The sequence below is a fragment of the Pogoniulus pusillus genome, chromosome 19 (genome assembly GCF_015220805.1).
Source record: "Pogoniulus pusillus isolate bPogPus1 chromosome 19, bPogPus1.pri, whole genome shotgun sequence".
Taxonomy (NCBI): domain Eukaryota; kingdom Metazoa; phylum Chordata; class Aves; order Piciformes; family Lybiidae; genus Pogoniulus; species Pogoniulus pusillus.
This window is the reverse complement of record NC_087282.1, coordinates 11,746,780-11,765,231: the sequence shown is the minus strand read 5'-3', so window position 1 is coordinate 11,765,231 and position 18,452 is coordinate 11,746,780. Positions and strand designations below refer to the sequence as shown.

General features: G+C 54.4%; 2 protein-coding genes across 3 annotated transcripts; one reads left to right on the top strand and one right to left on the bottom strand.

The window, feature by feature from the left end:
* Window positions 1-768: 768 nt before the first annotated feature.
* Window positions 769-10,988, bottom strand: VAMP7 (vesicle associated membrane protein 7). Its single transcript, XM_064159291.1, has 8 exons — window positions 10,881-10,988; window positions 6,995-7,153; window positions 6,388-6,445; window positions 5,573-5,710; window positions 4,617-4,707; window positions 3,766-3,833; window positions 3,444-3,536; window positions 769-2,682 (listed from the first exon to the last, which is right to left on the bottom strand). The coding sequence occupies exons 2-8, from the start codon at window positions 7,138-7,140 to the stop codon at window positions 2,614-2,616; spliced, it is 663 nt and encodes a 220-aa protein (XP_064015361.1). The 5' UTR covers window positions 7,141-7,153; window positions 10,881-10,988; the 3' UTR covers window positions 769-2,613.
* On the top strand, window positions 10,961-17,198 carry LOC135183939 (DNA-directed RNA polymerases I and III subunit RPAC2-like). Of its 2 annotated transcripts, none has more exons than XR_010305774.1 (5): window positions 10,961-11,066; window positions 14,250-14,347; window positions 15,257-15,333; window positions 16,480-16,665; window positions 17,002-17,018. XR_010305774.1 is itself a non-coding variant. In XM_064159292.1 (5 exons), the coding sequence occupies exons 1-5, from the start codon at window positions 11,028-11,030 to the stop codon at window positions 17,047-17,049; spliced, it is 345 nt and encodes a 114-aa protein (XP_064015362.1). In that variant the 5' UTR covers window positions 10,961-11,027; the 3' UTR covers window positions 17,050-17,198. The 2 variants fall into 2 exon arrangements, 1 of the variants encoding a protein (XP_064015362.1); XM_064159292.1 differs by having other exon boundaries at window positions 16,583-16,665; window positions 17,002-17,198.
* Window positions 17,199-18,452: the final 1,254 nt, after the last annotated feature.

Genomic DNA, 18,452 nt, shown 5'->3' with positions numbered 1-18,452 from the left:
CCTGCAGGTAAGACACTGCAGGATGCTCCACAGCAGAGAATTAGGAAGGAGGTAAAAAAGGACCAACTGGTCATGAGTTAGTTTCAGATCAGTTCTCTACAGCGAGGGTAGGGATACTGGAACAGGTTGCCCAGGGAGGTTCTTGATGCCTCCTCCTTGGAGGTGCTCAAGGACAGGTTGGATGAATCCTCATGCAACCTGGTGTAGTGGAAAGTGTCCTTGCCCATGGCAGGGGGTTGGAACTAGATGGTCTTTAAGATCCCTTCCAACCCAAACCATGCTCTGAATCAGTTCCCCTCTCTTTCTTACCAGTCGTGCCACCTAGAAGGAATGCCAGCACAGGACTGACCATGGTCTGTAAGTGTGGCTAGCAGGACCAGGGCAGGGACTGCCCCCTGAGACTGGGCACTGGTGAGGCCACAGCTTGAAACCTGGGTTTGGTTTTGTGCCACTCACTCTGGAGTGAGTGAGTTGGACATAAGGAACAATTTCTTCCCCTCGAGGGTTGTCCAGGCCTGGCCGAGGCTGCCCAGGGCAGCAGGAGTCCTCATCCCTGGAGCAGTAAGCCACATGGCAGTGCTGGGTTAAGAGCTGGGACAATCCCTGCCCTGCTCCTGCTGGCCACACCATTGCTGATCCAGGCCAAGATGCTGGTGACCTTGGCCACCTGGGTCCACACTGGGTCATCTCCAGCCACTGCTAACCAACACCCCCAGGTCCCCCAGGTCCTCCTGCCAGCCCCACTTGTTGAAGCCTCAGCAGCTCGGACTCTGTACAATCATTTTATTGAAATCAAATCTTTGTACACCAACGCCTCAGTGCGTCCTTCAAAAGGAAAGGAAGCCTCATCTTTAAAAAGTTCTTTGTACAGGAGACAACAGCTGACAGGAAGGACCACAAGAACATCAGCAATCCCTAAAACATGCACCGTCCTACACTGGGCTTGGGGGGCTGCAGGAGCTCAGCGGGAGGAGATCTTGCTCTGAGCTTTTACATTCAATCAACACAGAGAGAAACACAGGCTGGTGACCACCAGGCTGACCAAAACCACCCACACTTGCTGGCTATCAAGATCTGACCACCCTTAGCTAAACTTCAGCCGAAGACAGACAGCACCACTAAGCAGATGACTTTCTAGAACTCTTGATCCAACACTCTCTGGAGAGCTCTGAGGTTGGTGTAACTGATGTGAGGGAACAGCAGTCTCGTGTCCTTGTCCTGCCTGTGCTGGCAACAACCCCAGGCTGGAGGTCAGTCACCAAACCAAGCTTCCCCTCCCCTCAACTCAACAGCTTCTAGCCACTGTCAGAAGCCACCTCCCTGAGCTGCCAAGATGCACTTTTGTGAACCGTCTGATGCTTGCTGAGATTTCAGTTGTATCTGTTTCTTCTCTTGGAAAGAAACCTGTGAGGTACAGGACAATCACAGCCAGGAGAGACCTGGGACAGAAATGATCCTTGCAGTCTCCAGCAGCAGGGAAAGCAGGACCTGTCCTCTGCCAGCAGCATCTCACCACCATCCCTGCTCCCACATTTGGTTATTAGCCTCGGGTTTGGTTTGTGTTTTCTGTCTTACTACGCCCTCTGGTGGAACCTTCAGCCCCTAAGATGAGCATCCACCAACTCCAACCTTCTGCCCCTTCTCTCATTTTCCACACCCGCCGGCAGAGCAGCACAAGCAGCAGATCCCTAACACCTCCTCAAGCCAGACAGACAGATTGGCCCCAAATGTCACCTTAGCAAGTGAGATCATTAGTATCCATTTTAGTCCACCCTCAGAAGAAGAAGAGGAGGAGGAGAAAGGACAGGTGAGAAAGTAGATTCATCACTGCAACCTTGACTCTACACAACCATCTCTTTTTCTGCATCATCTGAGCCACAAATGAAGGGGGTTGGAGATGAGGGAGAAGTGAGGATGAAGAGCAGCCATTTCAAAACACTGAGGTGACCCAACTCCTCCAGAAGGACCTCCAGGAAGAGTGAAGTCTCCTACAGAGGTATCACCTTCCTCTTACAGTGCACTAGGCCCTGTTCTCCTCCTTCCTACCAGTATTGTTCCACTTGCAACCTCAACACGTTGCTGTGCTACAGGCCCATGTGAGGCCAGGCATGGAGAGGACTTGGATCTCCAACACTTGGATTAAGTAGAACCTCATTTCCAGCCACCACTATCAGCTTGGCTCCACCCCTCTGAACCACCCTCCACCAACAACCTCACAGGCAGGACATCTGCCAGCAGAACTCTTCCACTTGCACGCCGAGGTGGAAGTGCAAAGCTACACCATGGAGCATGCACCTAACCCTCCATATGGACCAAAGGATCTCCTCTTGGATGGATCCAGCTGAGAAGGTCGGAGATGGGACAAGGAAAATGAAACAACAACAAAAATCACTTCAAGTAATTTGAACCCAGCCCATTCTTGAGGTTGCAGCTGCAGGGGAGCAGCCACCAGCTGGGCCTGGTGGGGGTGGTAAGGCAAAAAAAGTCTTGAGTCCTGGAGGGATGGAAGGATGAAAAGGTGTCAGTAGTGAAAGATTAAGAGTTATTCTGTAGGTTGCTTCTTCACACTTCTAGGATTCTCTTCTCCAAGTGACCAGCACCAGCTGCCTCCAGCTACTTCTGCACACAGCTCGGCCAAGCGAGCCCACCGCAGGCAGCTGACAGGATGATGTAGATGATGACCTGAAGAAAGGAGAATGAGTCACCTCAGCAGAGGCAGCAACCAAAACACCAGCGTGGAACCACCAGGTTATCCCAAACCCAACTTGGTGCCAGCAGCTCTTCCTCCAACAGGAGAAATTCTTTACAGTGAGGATGGTGGCACCCTGGAGCAGATTGCCCAAGAAGGTCATGGATGCCCCCCACTCCCTGGAGGTGTTCAAGGCTACATGAAGTCTTGAGCAACCTGCTCTAGTGGGAGGTGTCCCTGCCCATGGCAGAGGGGTTGGGAGTAGATGATCTTTAAGGTCCTTTCCAACCCAAACCATTCTGTGAGTTTATGAGGATGACATCTGTCCCACAGCAGAAGGTGAAGGAGGATCTGGTGGTGACAAAGGACCTCAGACATCTAACCCACAATTACCCTTCAGCACCCTGATGGTTAGCACTGCTGGCATTTACTACAGGCTGGAGGTACAGCAGCATGGTGAAAAAAAGCTTCTCCAGAGTTGAGCAATGAGATACCAACAGGACTGAAGCCTAAAAAGCCATGAGAGCTAGAGCAGCCATGACACTTCTGGTGGAGGTGGCAGGATTTATGGCAGTCACTCTGAAGCCAGGCAGAACTTTCTAGCAAGCTTTTCCCCTTGCCTCAGCAGGAAAAGCTGCCCAGCAGGATGCTCCCCTCACACAAGACTCTGCTTCTAGAGCTGAACGCACATGGGCCTGACCACACCAGCAGCCTGACTGGAGAGCTGAAGGTTGCTGTGCTCACACATACTTACAATGGATACGATGATGATGACGATGGTAAGCTTGAGGTTCTTCATGCACATGGCTCTGGCAAGGTTCCTGCTGGTGGTTTTGAAAGTGACTGACTACAAGAGAAAGCAAAATATCCAATTAAGTTGTGATCAAGCTGCAGCCCCAGAGGCTCAGCAAGCCTTCTCCCCAGCCTCTGCCTCCCCAGTAACAAACCATGGAGTTATCTCCTCCAGAATCATTAACTGCAGGTAAAGAGGGGCAAGAGACAAGCAGCAGACACACCACAGCTGGTATGTGGCAGCTGCTGCAGTGATTCTGTTTCAAGCTGTCCCCTAGACCTACCGAATCCACCAGGTTCTCTGTTTTATCGATCAGCAGCTCCAGCTTCTCTCCCCTCTGTGCCACGAGGTCTGAGGAAGAGACAAAGCCCCCACATCAGTAGGTACAACCTCAGTGCCAAAACAGAGATTCCAATACCCAACCCAACTGCAAGGCAGCAGCTCCTGGCACTGGCTTCTTAGATATTCAGTGGATGAGAAGCTGGACAGGAGCCACCCCTGCGCTCAGCTGATGCCCAGCAACGTGGACAGCAGGCAGAAGGAGGGGATCCTGCCCCTCTGCTCCTCTGAGACCACACCTGCAGTGCTGGGGTCAGCTCTGGAGTCCTCAGCACAGCAGAGGCAGGGACCTGCTGGAGCAGGGCCAGAGGAGACCACAGCAATGATAGGAGGGCTGGAAGCTCTTTGCTGTGGGGCCCAGCTGAGAGAGTTGGGGTTGTTCAGCATGGAGAAGAGAAGGCTCTGGGGAGAGCTTCTGGTGACCTTTCAGGACTTCAAGGGGCCAATCAGAAAGCTGGGGACAGACCTTTGAACAGGGCCTGTTGTGACAGGACAAGGTGGGATGGTTTGAACTCTAAGAGGGAGATTCAGACTGCAGAGAAGGGAGAAATGTTTGACACTGAGGGTGGTGAGAGCCTGGCTCAGGTTGCCCAGAGAAGTGGGAGATGCCCCATGCCTGGCACCATTGCAAGTCAGGTTGTCTGGGGCTCTGAGCAACCTGCTCTAGTTTCAGCTGTTCCAGCTGGCTGCAGTGGGGTGCAATAGATGAGCTTTGAAGGTCCCTTCAACCCAAACCATTCTCTGATGACTTCTCATGCTGCCAGGTTAGGTGTGGCACCAAGGGAAGCCCAGTACCTATGTTTCGAACCATGATGCCTTTGAGTTCATCGATCTGGGCTTGTGTCTCTGCCACCTGGTCAGGGCCTTTGCTCTCTGAGTGGTATTTCTGTAACAGACAAAGAGTTGATGAATACAAGGACCTCCCACGTTGTACTACAGCTCCTCGAGATAAAAAAGGCAGCTCCTTTCCTCTGAACTTGCAGCTTCTGAAGACCGTCTGGAAGCATCTCTGCTCTGAAAGAGGCCATCTGAGGAGACTGACAGCAGAGGCCAGGGCTAGACCACAACTTCTCTACTTCATGACCACCCACATAGCTACTTAAACCACAATTTCCTTTCCAGTGTTTGATTTTCATCCATTTCTGACAACTGGGAAGCAAGAGGCTCCAGCACCAACAGCATCCACATCCTCAGCTCAAGATCCTCTGAATGCAGCAGCTCCTTGGAACCTTCTCAGAGCTTTATTTTTCAGGAGAAGGTGTAGAACTGGTATGCTATCAGAGCTGGTCACTGGTCTTTCATTCAGCCTCACACTAGTTAAACTCCTCACCTTCACCATCCCTGGAGCAGACTGCCCAGAGAGGTTGTGGAGTCTCCTTCTCTGGAGAGCTTCCAAACCCAGCTGGCCATTGTGATCCCGGGCAAGCTGTTGTGGGTGCCCCTGCTTGAGCAGGGCGTTTGCACTGGATGATCTCTAGAAGGTCCCTCCCAACCCTTACAAGTCTGTGCCTCTGTGATTTCAAGCATGACCATGAAGGTCTAATCTCCAGCACAGCCACCTGGTACAAACAGTTCACACACCACTGCTAACCCTAACCTGCAGTGAGGTGACCCAGCCGCAGGGTGGGTGGCAGGACAACCACCACCCCCATGGCTTTACACCCAGACTCAGCACAGTGAGAAGACACAAGAAGAAGCTGTGAGGAGAAGTTTGTCCTATTGAGGAGATCCCATCTAGCAGCAGATCTCACCAGCTGTGCAGCCAAGACACTGGAGAACTCGCTGTTCATGGCATAGGGCAGGGCTGTCTGCGCTCTCGAGCCATAGGTGGTCTGAAACCTCTTCTTGATTTCATTCAGGAAGTTGAAGGCTCTGGATCGTTCAAAGTCCTGGAAGAAAAAGAGCAGAGGACATCCAGAGCTGTGTGAGGTCAGGAATGGTGTCTACAGGGCACCTAGCCAGGTGTGGAGGAGCTACAGCTCACAGTTCTACACAGCAACACTGCTGTAACAAGATGGGATTTAACTGCTGGGCTATGAGCAGCAGCCAGCTTTCAGCCTCAGCTTCCCAGACACTGGTTGGCAGTGGACTTTGCTGGGCTATCCAGAGCTCCACTTCTGTGCCTGGCAACTTCTTCCAGTCAGAAGTTTGTGCTTCAACACAACCAGTAACAGAGGACTGTTATACAACTCAACTCTTGCTTCTGCATCCAGATTCTGCTTCCATGAGGGAAAAAAGCCCAGTGAGGTGAAACCAAGGACTTCACCTCAAAACCAACTATTCATAGGGTGAAACCCAGAACTTAACCTCCAAACTAAAACTCACAGTCATTTGGGTTCCAGGTTTAGGTGAAACCCAGAACTTAACCTCAAATCTTTTAGTAGTTAACATCTGAGTTCCAGGTTCAGCCTTTAAAGCTGAAGGAGAATACAAGCAGCAGTTCCAAGGGAGGAAAAGGTACCTCAGACACCTCAGATCTCCACCAACTGTTGGGTTTCTTTCACAGAAAAAAAGCTAAACCATGCAAGAGTGGTGCCTGAGGAGTAGCTGTGAGCAAAGCACTTACATCATCTGTGATGCAGAGGTAAATGATCCTGTCCTGGCAGATGTAATGGAACAGGTAACTGCAGACAAGAAATAAAGAAGTCAAAAGGTCAGATGGAGCTGGCACTAATCTTCCAGAAGGCTTTTCAGGGCCTTTAAGGACTGGAGAAGAGCAGGTTCCAGCCACTCTACAGGACCTCTCAGAGACGCCAACACATCTCACCACCCCTGCTGAGCTGTCTCCGTTCCTGTGTGCTACACCTCCGTGGTACAGAATCACTGTCCTCACCTCCTTCAGAGCATTCCATGCTGAGTGGTAACTTTGTGGCACATCTAAACGACCTCTAAGGGTACCTTCCCACCCAAGCCCATCTGGGATGGCACAGAGACTCCAGCAGTCTGAGAGCCACAGCTGAGCACCCTCCAGCTCACTTTGGACTTGCGAGAGAACAGAAATCAACTTTGCATCCACTCACTGCTTGAACAGAGTTCAAATCTGGGCTATGCTGTCAAGTTCTGGGTGGAAAAAAGACTTTTTGAGCTTTCAATCTGCACCCTGCCAATCCCACCAGGAGCCTATGTCCTCCTGCAAGCTCCCCCCACGACCCAGAAGGGGACCATTTACTCACTTCCCATGGGAATAGGTCAGTTTGTTGTTTTCAGATGGGATTTTTGCCAGGATCTGCTCTGTCACCTCCAAGAAGTTTCCTCCACACCAGGCATGTTTGGCAAGGATGGTCGTGCCCCTGGCCACCACGGCGAAGAGGATAGCCATGGCTGCACACCACCTGGGGAGAGAAACACCCAGCATCAGAGCAGTGCTCCTTGGGAGAGCAAAGCAGCACCACCTCAGCAGCTTTCTCTCAGCCCTCAACCCAACAGAAGCTCATTCAATATCTCAACCAGAAAGCTTCTCTCACTTCCCCTTCCATGTTCTCCTCAGAACCACACCAAGCCTACAACAACCTCCAGAAGAAGTTTTCTCTTGGTGTACCTCTTCACCCTCCTCCACCAGTGACCCCACAATGAGACCTTCCTTGTTCCCACCAAGATTTCTAGCTAGCAGCACAATTTGTTTTGCACCTCTGCTGACCCTTGAAGTTTGTTTTCCTTGCTTGTTACTCAAACATCTGCCTGTGACCAGCAAGCTCCAGTTCAGAAAGGAAGTGACTGAGTCTTGCAGCTCTGCAAACAGCAGCTCATTATACAGGCCAAGCCCACCAGCCCCAACACATGACTGCAGGCTGAGGCTTTGGCTTTGATTGCTATCAAACGAAGGAGAACAGCTGCCACTGGCCTAGAGTCACACCAAATGTCCTCTTTTAATGCTCCAGAGACACTTTTAAGTCCCCAGCCTTCTGTAGAAGCACCTGACCTGCACTTCTCAAAGCCAAGCAGCACCTTGGTGAGCTCATCATCCTCAGCAACAGCTCATTTGCAGCCCATCTGCCACCTTCCAGCGTCTGAAGTGAGATACAAGAAGGCTGGAGAGGGACTGCTTGCAAAGGCCTGTGGTGACAGAACAAGGGGCAATGACTTCAAAGTAGAGAAGAGCAGATTTAGATTGGATGTTAGGAACAGGTTCTTTACTATGAAGGTGGTGGAACACTAGAACAAGCTGCCCAGGAAAGTGGTTTGGGCCCCATCCCTGGAGATATTCAAGGGGAGGCTTGACAGGGTTCAGGGCAACCTGACCTAGTTGAGGATGATGCCCCTGCTGACTGGAGGGGAGGTTGGACTGGATGACCTCCAGAGGTCCCTTCCAACCCAGACCATTCTATGACTTCTACAACCCAAGGGCCTCCTATATATACTGAACTGGCCAGGCTGCAGCATGGAAGTGTCTGAGGGATGGACATTTGGTCTGGTGACATCCCCAGGGTTGGGCAAACAGGCCTGCATGAAGGGACAGACTTAATCAGCTCAAGTATCATCACACTAATCTACAGACAGGGCCAAGATTTCCCACACACCAGCCCACAGCTTTGACATCTGCCCTCCATAAGCCTCTTGTCTGCTTAGGAAGGACTCAAGCAGACTTTTGACCCTCCAAACCCTCAAAATCTTATTTTTTCACTCAACACAGGACTGACCTTGAATCTCCTGCCTTGGTTTGTGTCTGGAAACACCTTGGTGGCTGGAGACAACACACGCAACCTATTTCCATGCAACCAAGTAGCTTGGAGACCTCTCAAGAAATAGGTGCCACAGCAAGGAACTGGTGCTTCACCTTCAGGATCTGAAGGCCTCATGACCCAGCCAGACCTTCTGCTCCCCTGGCACCAACTGAAGCCACCTCTTTAACTCTTCTGTACCAGGGCTCAGTCCTACCAGGCACTCTGCAGACAGATCTGCCCTGAAGAGCTGATGTATCACCAAATCTCAGCATGGCGAGGGTTGGAAGGGACCTCTGGAGATCACCCATCCAACCCCACTGCTAAAGCAGAGTCACCCACAGCAGCTTGCCCAAGATGTCTAGGTGGGTTTAGAATCTCTCAACCCTCAGCCTAGCAGGAGGCAGAAACTCATTCAATGCCTCAACAGGATGCCATCATCAGGAAGCTTCTCTCACTCCCCCTTCCATGCTCTCCTCAGAAGAGAGGGTTTATTCCTGATTTCCAAGTGAGATGAGCCAACCTGTTTGTTGCTCTGACCTCACTGAACACCTAGGACGAACCATGAGAGGGCAGGAAGTAAAACCAGCAGCCTGTGCCCATCCTCTCCCAACACTTCTGCCCTCACCAGCTGAGGGAGACATATCAGCTCTTCTTATGGACCAGAAGATTCCCAGCCTCAGAGCCAGCAAGCACTGGAAAAGATTTCTGCTGGTACTTCCAGAAACCCTCTTTACAGAATGCAAGAGGCATCCCATTCCTGCTGCCCTGAAAGCACCAAACAAGTGCAGATGTTGCAACTCTGCAAGCTGCAAACTGCCTGCCTGCAATAAGAGGATCGTTTGAGTGCGGTGACCTCAGCAGAAAGCAGCCCAGGACTCTCCTTAACCCTTCCTTGGCACCTGCAAGTTGTTATTTCTCTAAAGGAACTTCCAACCTTCAGCCCTATGATTTATTTGCTCACTGTAAGCATGAGAAAGGTGACATTCATGCACCAGAGTTTCAGCTTCCTGGCTGCCTGCACGGCTGTCATCAGGAACCTCTGCCTCAACAGCATGGAAAAAACTTACTAGAGATGAATCCAGTTTCTCTTACAGGCCCAGCACCTTCTCTGGAGGGTAACAGATCATGGAATCAGAGTCATTTATGTTAAAAGAGATCTTCCTCTTACAGGCCCAGCACCTTCTCTGGAGGCTAACAGATCATGGAATCAGAGTCATTTATGTTAAAAGAGATCTTCCTCTTACAGGCCCAGCACCTTCTCTGGAGGCTAACAGATCATGGAATCAGAGTCATTTATGCTAAAAGAGATCTTCCTCTTACAGGCCCAGCACCTTCTCTGGAGGGTAACAGATCATGGCAATCAGAGTCATTTATGTTAAAAGAGGTCTTTAGGATTGTGCTGTCCAAACGTTAACTCAGCACTGTCAGGGGCCACTAAACCGTGTCCCTCAGCACTGCATCTTTGAAAGCTCTCCAGGGATGGGGATTCCTGGGCAGTCTGAACCAGGCCTTGACAACTCTCCAGGGGAAGAAATTGTTCCTCATGTCCAACCTAAACCTCCCCTGGGGCACCTTAAGGTCCTTTCCTCCTGTCCCTTGTTCCTTGGAGTTGTGGAGAGCCCAAAGATCTCCCCTGAGCCTCCTTTTCTGCAGGCTGCACACCCCCAGCTCCTTCAGCTGCTCCTCACCAGCCCTGCTCTCCAGGCCCTTCACCAGCCTCACTGCCCAGCTCTAGGCTCGCTTCTGCCCCTCAACGTCCTTCTCGCAGTGAGGGGTCCAGCACTGGCCCCAGGCTCTGAGACGTGGCCTCACCAGAGCACAGCCCAGAGGGCCACCCCTGCGCTGGCCCCGATGGCCACCCCGGCGCTGGCAGAAGCTGGCTCAGCAAAGGAGCACAGCACCAGAGCAGGGCAGCCGTGCACAGGCAGCGCTCCGAGGCAGACGCGCACCCAGAAGCAGCCTCGCTTCCAGCACTCCTGCCCTTGATGATTATTACCCGGACCTTAAGACCCGCAGAAGCCTTCGCTCCCGGTGACATCAGCACCACGGCGCAGCGACAGCTCAGCACCTGCGACCCTTTCTCCGGCTCCCTCCAGCACCCTGCTCCCACCCTCCCAAAGCCCGACCCGAGCCTCCCCGCGCCGCCTCCCCGCCTGATCTCCACCGAGGGCTCTGTCCGCCAGCGCCCCTGTCCCCGGCATCCCCCCGCCACACAGCTCCCGGCCTTGCGCGCCCAGCCGTGCTGCCCGCCGGCTCAGCCGCGCTGCCCCGGCCCTTCCGCGGCCTGCCGCTCCCGACGGCACCGGAGACAGAAGGCTCGCTTCCAGCGGCAGAAGCGACTCCCCAGGGCAGCCCGGCCTCGCTGCGGAGCCCGATCCAGCGCCCCACCCCCGCTCACCTGCCGCCGCGGCGGGCGGGAGCCGCGCTCGGTAATGCCCCCCCGCCCCGGCACCGAGCCGCCGGCACCGAGCCGCCGTGACGCGCGTCCGGCCGCGCGGGGCATGCCGGGACCGGGGCCGCGCCTGCCGGGCGGGGCGAGCGGAGCATGGCGGGGGAGGGCGAGCGCCGGGCGGCGCTGGAGATGGTGAGCGGGTGGGTGAGAGTGGGTGAGAGTGGGTGAGAGGGAGCGATGGTGAGCGGGTGGGTGAGAGTGGGGGTGAGGGAGCGATGGTGAGCGGGTGGGTGAGAGTGGGTGAGAGGGAGTGGGTGGGTGATTGAGTGGGTGATTGAGTGAGTGGGTGGGTGATTGAGTGGGTGGGTGGGTGGGTGATTGTGAGTGAGTGGGTGATTGAGTGAGTGGGTGACTGTGAGTGGGTGATTGAGTGGGTGGGTGAGTGGGTGGGTGGGTGATTGTGAGTGGGTGATTGAGTGGGTGAGAGGGAGTGGGTGGGTGATTGAGTGGGTGATTGAGTGAGTGGGTGGGTGATTGAGTGGGTGGGTGGGTGGGTGATTGTGAGTGAGTGGGTGATTGAGTGAGTGGGTGACTGTGAGTGGGTGATTGAGTGGGTGGGTGAGTGGGTGGGTGGGTGATTGTGAGTGGGTGATTGAGTGGGTGAGTGGGTCAGTGGGTGATTGAGTGGGTGGGTGACTGTGAGTGGGTGATTGAGTGGGTGGGTGAGTGGGTGGGTGGGTGATTGTGAGTGGGTGATTGAGTGGGTGAGTGGGTCAGTGGGTGATTGAGTGGGTGGGTGGGTGATTGAGTGGGTGAGTGGGTCAGTGGGTGATTGAGTGGGTGGGTGGGTGATTGAGTGGGTGAGTGGGTCAGTGGGTGATTGAGTGGGTGGGTGATTGAGTGGGTGGGTGAGTGGGTCAGTGGGTGATTGAGTGGGTGGGTGGGTGATTGAGTGGGTGGGTGAGTGGGTCAGTGGGTGATTGAGTGGGTGAGTGTGTCAGTGGGTGATTGAGTGGGTGATTGAATGGGTGGGTGGGTGATTGGGTGGGTGGGTGAGTGGGTGATTGTAAGTGGGTGGGTGGGTGCGGGCGGCCCTGGCGGAGCGGCATCGGGTGAGCTGCGCGGCCGGCAGGAACTAAACCGGCGCCGGGGCCTCGGCGCTGCCTCCCTGGCGTGGCTGAGCGGCGGAGCCAGCTCGGCGTGGGCTGGCTGGGGGGGCGGGGGGCAGTTGCGGTGCCGGTGTGCAGAGAGTTCCTCGCTCAGCCGCGCCCCTCAGCACCGCAGCTCCGCCGCCTGCAGACCCCCCCAGGGCCGGGGACTCCCCCGCAGCCCTGTGCAGCCCGGGACAGGCCTTGACAACCCTCCAGGGGAAGAAGTGGTTCCTCCTGTCCAGGCTCAGCCCCACGTCTCTCAGCTGCTCCTCACCCCCTGTTCTCCAGACCCTTCGCCGGCTTCATTGCCCTTGGCTGGACCTGCTGCAGCCCCTCAGTGACCTGGCCACCCTGTGGCTGATCCAAGCCAGGATGCTGGTGGCCTTCTTGGCCACCCAAGCACACTGCTAGCGCCCCCAGGTCCATTTCACCTCTCAGAGACCCAGGCAGCCCTGCCCAGCAGTGTTCTTCTCTGGCATGCGGGAGCTGCTCCGTTAGTGTCGGTGAACAGCAGAGGGAGGAGGAAACTGAGGGAAGAACCTGAAATACGAGGGACAGAGGAAAATTCACCTTTGAAATTCAGTTCTTCACGTTGAGCTGTTTGAGGTTGTCCTGCAGGGAACAGAAGCAGCTGGAGGGCAGGACTAAAGGATTTTAAAACAAGACAGGACTAAGATGCTGCATCCAGGTCTGGAGCCCCTGGGACAAGAGGGCTGTGGAGATGCTGGAGCATGTCCAGAGAAGGCCATGAGGATGCTCAGAGGGCTGGAGCAGCTCTGCAGTGAGCACAGACTGAAAGAGTTGGGGCTGTGCAGTCTGAAGAAGAGGAGGCTCCCAGGTGACCTTCTTGTGGCCTTCCAGGATCTGAAGTGGGCTACAAAAGAGCTGGGGAGGGACTTTTTAGGCTACCAGGAAGTGCCAGGACTGGGGGGAATGGAGCAAAGGTGGAGGTGGGGAGAGTCAGCCTGGACATAAGGAGAAAGTTGAGAGTGGTGAGAGGCTGGAATGGGTTGCCCAGGGAGGTGTTTGAGGCCCCATGGCTGGAGGTGTTTCAGGCCAGGCTGGCTGAGGCTGTGTGCAGCCTGCTCTAGGGTAGGGTGTCCCTGGGCATGGCAGGGAGGTTGGAACTGGCTGCTCCTTGTGGTCCCTTCCAACCCTGGCTGATTCTATGAAGATTTTCCTGAAACAAACCATTTAGTTTAAAGATTAGTTGCTCAGCACTGCAACATTAGGCTTGGGGTGGCTCTGCCTGGAGCTGCAGACTCCAGCAGCGAGCTTGGCTCTGTCTGCTGCAGCCTTTGCAGGTTGCTGATCCCTCTGAGCAGCCTCTGTGGATCCGCTGCAGCCTTTGCAGGTTGCTGATCCCTCTGAGCAGCCTCTGGATCCGCTGCAGCCTTTGCAGGTTGCTGATCCCTCTGAGAGGCCTCCGTGGATCCGCTGCAGCAGGCAGTAGATGGCACTGCAAGTCAGGCTGACAGGGCTGCAGCCTCTCTCTCTGTCGGCTGAGCACCAGGACAGGTGAGAGCAGCCCCCTGCACTAGCAGAGGTGAGGGGTGACCTGCTGGAGAGCAGCTCTGTGGAGGAGGATCTGGGAGAGCTGGTGGACAGCAAGTTCCCCAGTAATGTTCCTTCGTGGCCAAGAAGGTCAATAGTCTGGGTGCATGAAGAAGAGTGTGGCCAGCAGGGCAAGGGAAGTTCTTCTGCCCCTCTCCTCTGCCCTAGTTGGGTCACAGCTGGAGTCTTGGGTTCAATTCTGGGTTCCCCAGCTCAAAGACAAGGGGAACTACTGGAGAGAACCCAGTGGAAGCTACAGAGATGCTGAAATGTCTCCCTGGTGGAGGCAAGACACCTGACTAGGTGGGCCAGTGGCTTGGTGAGAAGCATCAACACTCCCATGCTCTCAAGCACCTTATGGTTGCTGATCTCTCAGGTCTTTTCCAGCCTAAATGATTCCATGATAGAGTCCAACCCTTAACTGCCAGGTCACCACTAAGCCACGTCCCTCAGCACCACATCTCCACAGCTTTGAAACCCCTCCAGAGATGGGGACTCCACTGCTGCCCTGGACAGCCTGGGCCGGTCCTCAGGTGGAAGAAACTGTTCCTTATGCCCAAACTGCACCTGCCCTGGGGCAGCAAGCCCTCCCAGTTACTGTGGTGAAGCTGTGGTGTTGCTGCCCTCAGAGGGCCTTACAGAATGTCTCTTCTCTCCTCCCTCGTGACAGGTCCAGGCAGATGGGACAGATGGAAACTGTATCACCTTTGTGCTGCACGATGAGGACCACACGCTTGGCAACTCCCTGCGGTACATGGTCATGAAGAAGTAAGTCTCTGCGGGGCCTGGTTTCACTCAGGGAACCTCTGGCTCCTGCTCTGGCCTTCTCTGACAGGCATAGGACTGTTTGTGTTGAAAGAGACCATCGAGACCTTTGAGTGCAATCCTCAACCAAACACCATCATGCTCACTAACTCATGTCCCAGGTACCACATCCACATGTTTCTTGAACACCTCCAAGTGATTCCAGTACGTCCCCAGGCAGCCTGTTGCAGTGCCTGTCCTGCATCTCAGTTGTTGCTGGAGCAATGCAAACAGAAGCAACCTCTGGCAGGGTCCTCAGCAGCCACTTCTCTTGAAGGATCCATCTTTGCTTGTGCCCTTAGAGTCAGAACCCTGAGAGCTCTGAAAGGCTTTAGTGGGCCTGACTAGCCACAGCCAGGACCTCTCCCCACACCCTGCCTGTGGACCCAGCAATGCCGTTTAAGCTCTGGTGAGGAAAGGCTGAGAGCCCTGAGGCTGCTGAGCCTGGAGAAAAGCAGCCCCAGAGGGGATCATCTCAGTTCTCAGCTAAAAGGTGGGGAAGAGCAAGAGGCTGGGACCAGGCTCCTCTCAGTGGTGCCTAGGGACAGGACAAGAGCAGTGGGCACAAACTGGAACCTAGGAGGTTGTGCCTGAACAGGAGGAGAAACTCCTTTGGTGTGAGGGTGTTGGAGCCCTGGAGCAGGCTGCCCAGAGAGGTTGTGGAGTCTCCTTCTCTGGAGAGCGTCCAAGCCCAGCTGGCCATTGTGATGCTGGGCAAGCTGCTCTGGGTGCCCCTACTTGAGCAGGGGGGTTGGACTGGGTGATCTCCAGAGGTCCCTTACAGCTCCCACCATGCTGAGATTCTGTGATTTGTAAGTGTTGGGTTAATTAATGGTTGGACTCAATCATCTTCTGCTCTCTCCCCGTTCGCAGCCCTGATGTGGAGTTCTGTGGCTACTGCATCACACACCCCTCTGAAAGCAAGATCAACTTCAGAATCCAGACCCGAGGTGGGACTCATTGAGATATAAAAAACCCAGGTTTCTCCTTCTTCTCTGCTGGCCATCTGCAGCTGCTGTGTCCTGTTCCTCAGCTGCAGAGGCTGTTCTGAGCCACCACGGTGGTGAGGCGTTGGAATGAGTTGTCCAGGGAAGTCGTGGAGGCTGCAAGCCTGAAAGTGTTCAAAGCCAGGTTGGATGGGACCTTGAGCAACCTGGTCTAGTTGAAGGTGTCCCTGCCCATGGCAGGAGGGTTGGTCTAGATGATCTTTGAGGTCCCTTCCAAACCATTCTATGATTATGCTACAGTTCTTCTCCTTCCCAGCTGGTGGGTTGTGGCCTGAGGAGCCCACAGCCCTGCCCTCTCCCAGATATCTGGTTGACTGGAAGCAGACATCAAACTGGTGCTGGAATAGAGTAGATTCTGCTGCTCCCTCAACTGCTAGAGCTGCTGGGTGCTTCATCTGCCTCTAAACCAGCACAGGGACTGGAGAGAAAGCTGAGGTGTGGTGACAGCAAGCTGCAGTGAGATTGTAGAGTCACAGAATGGGTTGGAAGAGACATGATGATCTCGTTCCAACCCCTCTCTATGGTCAGGGGCACATTAACTACAGCAGGTTGCTCAAAGCTCTGTCTAACCTTTGTTTCCTCCTCTCCTTTGCCACTGTCTTGCAGCTTTGAGTGTTAGGCTGTGACCTGAAGGTGCTGAACACCTCATCAGTCCATGCTGTCTTTGTACTTTCCTTCCAAAGAGGGCTTTGTTCCCTGGTAGTAGAGAGCATGGACAACTCTGAGCCTCTTGCAGTCACTCACCAGCTCACCAGTCCCTCAGCTCAGCCCACTGCCCTCCACCCAGGTCCTGCCAAGCTCCACAGCTTTGGCTGTTGCTGGAGGAGAGGGTCTTGCTCCATCCCTCCATCATGGGACTGTTTCTCTGAGCATCAGGTCTGTAGAAGTCACTTCCTGGAAGGAAGTGTCTAGTTGGTGCTTGCTTCCTACAAACCCTTGGTGGCCAAGCTGTTTGCCTTGCCAAGGGAACTCCTTCCCCATGGGATGAACTACAGGGGAATTCTCTGCTCTTCCTGAGCTCAGCTCTCAGGATGCTCTCAGGAAGTCTGTGGGCCACCTACCTGCTATCAGAGCTTCTCCCCATCACAGGAACTGCCCTAGTGCATGGTGGTAACAACCACGTGTTGGGGACAGGGCTGCCACCCCTCTGGAAGCCAGCTCCCATTTTGCTGACTCCTCTTCTTCCGTGAAGGAGCCCTTCCTGCTGTTGAGCCGTTCCGGAAGGGGCTGAACGACCTGATGGGGGTTTGCCAACACGTCCTCAACACTTTTGAGGTAAGACCCTAAAGAAGACCTCAGAGGTCTTTTCTTCTCTTGGTCTCAGAGGGGAGAGGAATGAGCTAAGACCTGCCGAAGGTGTTTCTGATGTGACAGATCTGATAGAACATTTTCACATCATCTCTGCCTGCCCTGTGTCACACCACGGCGTCCTTCCCCTTGGACTAACCATAACTCAGTCACTTCTGAAAGCACCTGGAGCTCTGTCAGAGCCTCTCAGGTCCCTCAGCCTTTCCAGGCACTGGGCAGCAAGGTCACTGCACAGACCAGAATAGTGGCACTGGGATGGCCACTCAGCCACAATGCTCTTAACGTTTGTCCTTTTCTTTGCAGAGGAGCATGAAGGACTACAGAGCGCGGAGGGAGGAGGAGATGCAGTAGGGTTTGGAGGTGGCTGTGCCCATGGATGTGTGAAACGTCTGTGATGTGTGGTGAGCTCCCTGTGACAAACGTTTTTTGTTTGTTTGGGGACTTTTATGGCTGCTTGGAGGCAAATTCTGTACTTTAATAATAAAAAACCCCTAAACTTCCTCAAGCTTTGTGGTGTGGAGGTAGGGTGGAAAAGACGGCAGCTCCTTCAGTGCCATCTTCTAGGTTTCTTAACCCCTAGACAAAGGTTAGCCCAAACCACTCCTCCTGAGAAGGTTTCAAGGCTACAGCACTGAAACAGAATGATTTGGGTTGGAAGGGACCTTTGGAGATCATCCAGTCCAAACCCCCTGCCAAAGCAGGGGCAGCCACAGCAGCTGGCCTCAGGATCACAATGTCCAGGTGGGTTTGGAAGCTCTCCAGAGAAGAGCTTCTGGAGAAGATGCTACAACCTCTCTGGGCAGCCTGCTCCAGGGCTCCAGCCCCCTCACAACAAAGAACTTTCCCCTCCTGTTCAAGTGGAACCTCCTGGCTTCCACTTTGTGCCCATTGCCCTTTGTCCTGGTCAGTGGGCACCACTGAGAAGAGCCTGGCCCCATCCTCTTGCCCCCCACCCTTTAGCTCTTGCTGAGCACTGATCAGATCCCCTCTGGGACTGCTCTCCTCCAGGCTCACCAGTCCCAGGGCTCTCAGCCTTTGCTCCTCACAGAGATGCTCCAGGCCCTTCAGCATCTTTGCAGCTTCCCCTGGACTCTCTCCAGTAGTTCCCTCTCTTTCCTGAACTGGGGAGCCCAGAACTGGATCCAATACTCCATCTGTGGCATGACTAGGTCAGAGTAGAAGCAGAGGAGAACCCCCCTCGACCTGCTGGCCACACTTCTCCCCTGGAGACCTCTTGAGCATGAGGGCACCTTGCTGGCTCATGGGCACCTTGTTTTCCAGCTGCACTCCTGGGCCCTTCTCCACAGAGTTGCTTTCCAGCAGCTCACCCCTCACCTCTCCTGGCGCAGAAGGTTCTGCCTCCCCAGCAGAGGACCTTACTCTTGCCCTGGCTGAACTTCATGAGAATGTCCTCTCTCCCAGCTCTCCAGCCTGTCCAGGTAGCACAGCTTGTCAGGATGTCAGCCACTCGTCCCAGTTTGAACCAGCAGCAAACTGGCCCCGTCGGTCTCTGCTGGCTATCCCCCAGGTGAGAGCCTTTGGCTGAGTGTAACGTGGCATGAAAAGCCAGGCACTGTCTGCTCTCTGCTGGCCTGGAGCACCTTGCACCTCTCCTGCTTGCTCCACGAAGTGGGCATACCTCTTGTCTCCTCCGTGGAGGTCTGCAGCTCCCAAAGACACCTGCTGACACTCAACTATTTAGGAGGCTCTGCAGCCCCTCTGCAGCTGAGCAGGAAGCACCTGGAGATCTTCCC

Excerpts from the sequence above, each read along its gene's own strand:
- VAMP7 (XM_064159291.1), bottom strand. The coding sequence starts at position 7,140 with ATGGCTATCCTCTTCGCCGTGGTGGCCAGGGGCACGACCATCCTTGCC. Across the intron at positions 4,708-5,572 it reads GTGTCTTGGCTGCACAGCTG|AAATACCACTCAGAGAGCAA; the intron begins GTGAGATCTGCT and ends TGTCTGTTACAG. Across the intron at positions 3,537-3,765 it reads CAGAGAACCTGGTGGATTCG|TCAGTCACTTTCAAAACCAC; the intron begins GTAGGTCTAGGG and ends TTTCTCTTGTAG.
- LOC135183939 (XM_064159292.1), top strand. The coding sequence starts at position 11,028 with ATGGCGGGGGAGGGCGAGCGCCGGGCGGCGCTGGAGATG. Across the intron at positions 11,067-14,249 it reads GCCGGGCGGCGCTGGAGATG|GTCCAGGCAGATGGGACAGA; the intron begins GTGAGCGGGTGG and ends CCCTCGTGACAG. Across the intron at positions 14,348-15,256 it reads CGGTACATGGTCATGAAGAA|CCCTGATGTGGAGTTCTGTG; the intron begins GTAAGTCTCTGC and ends CCCCGTTCGCAG.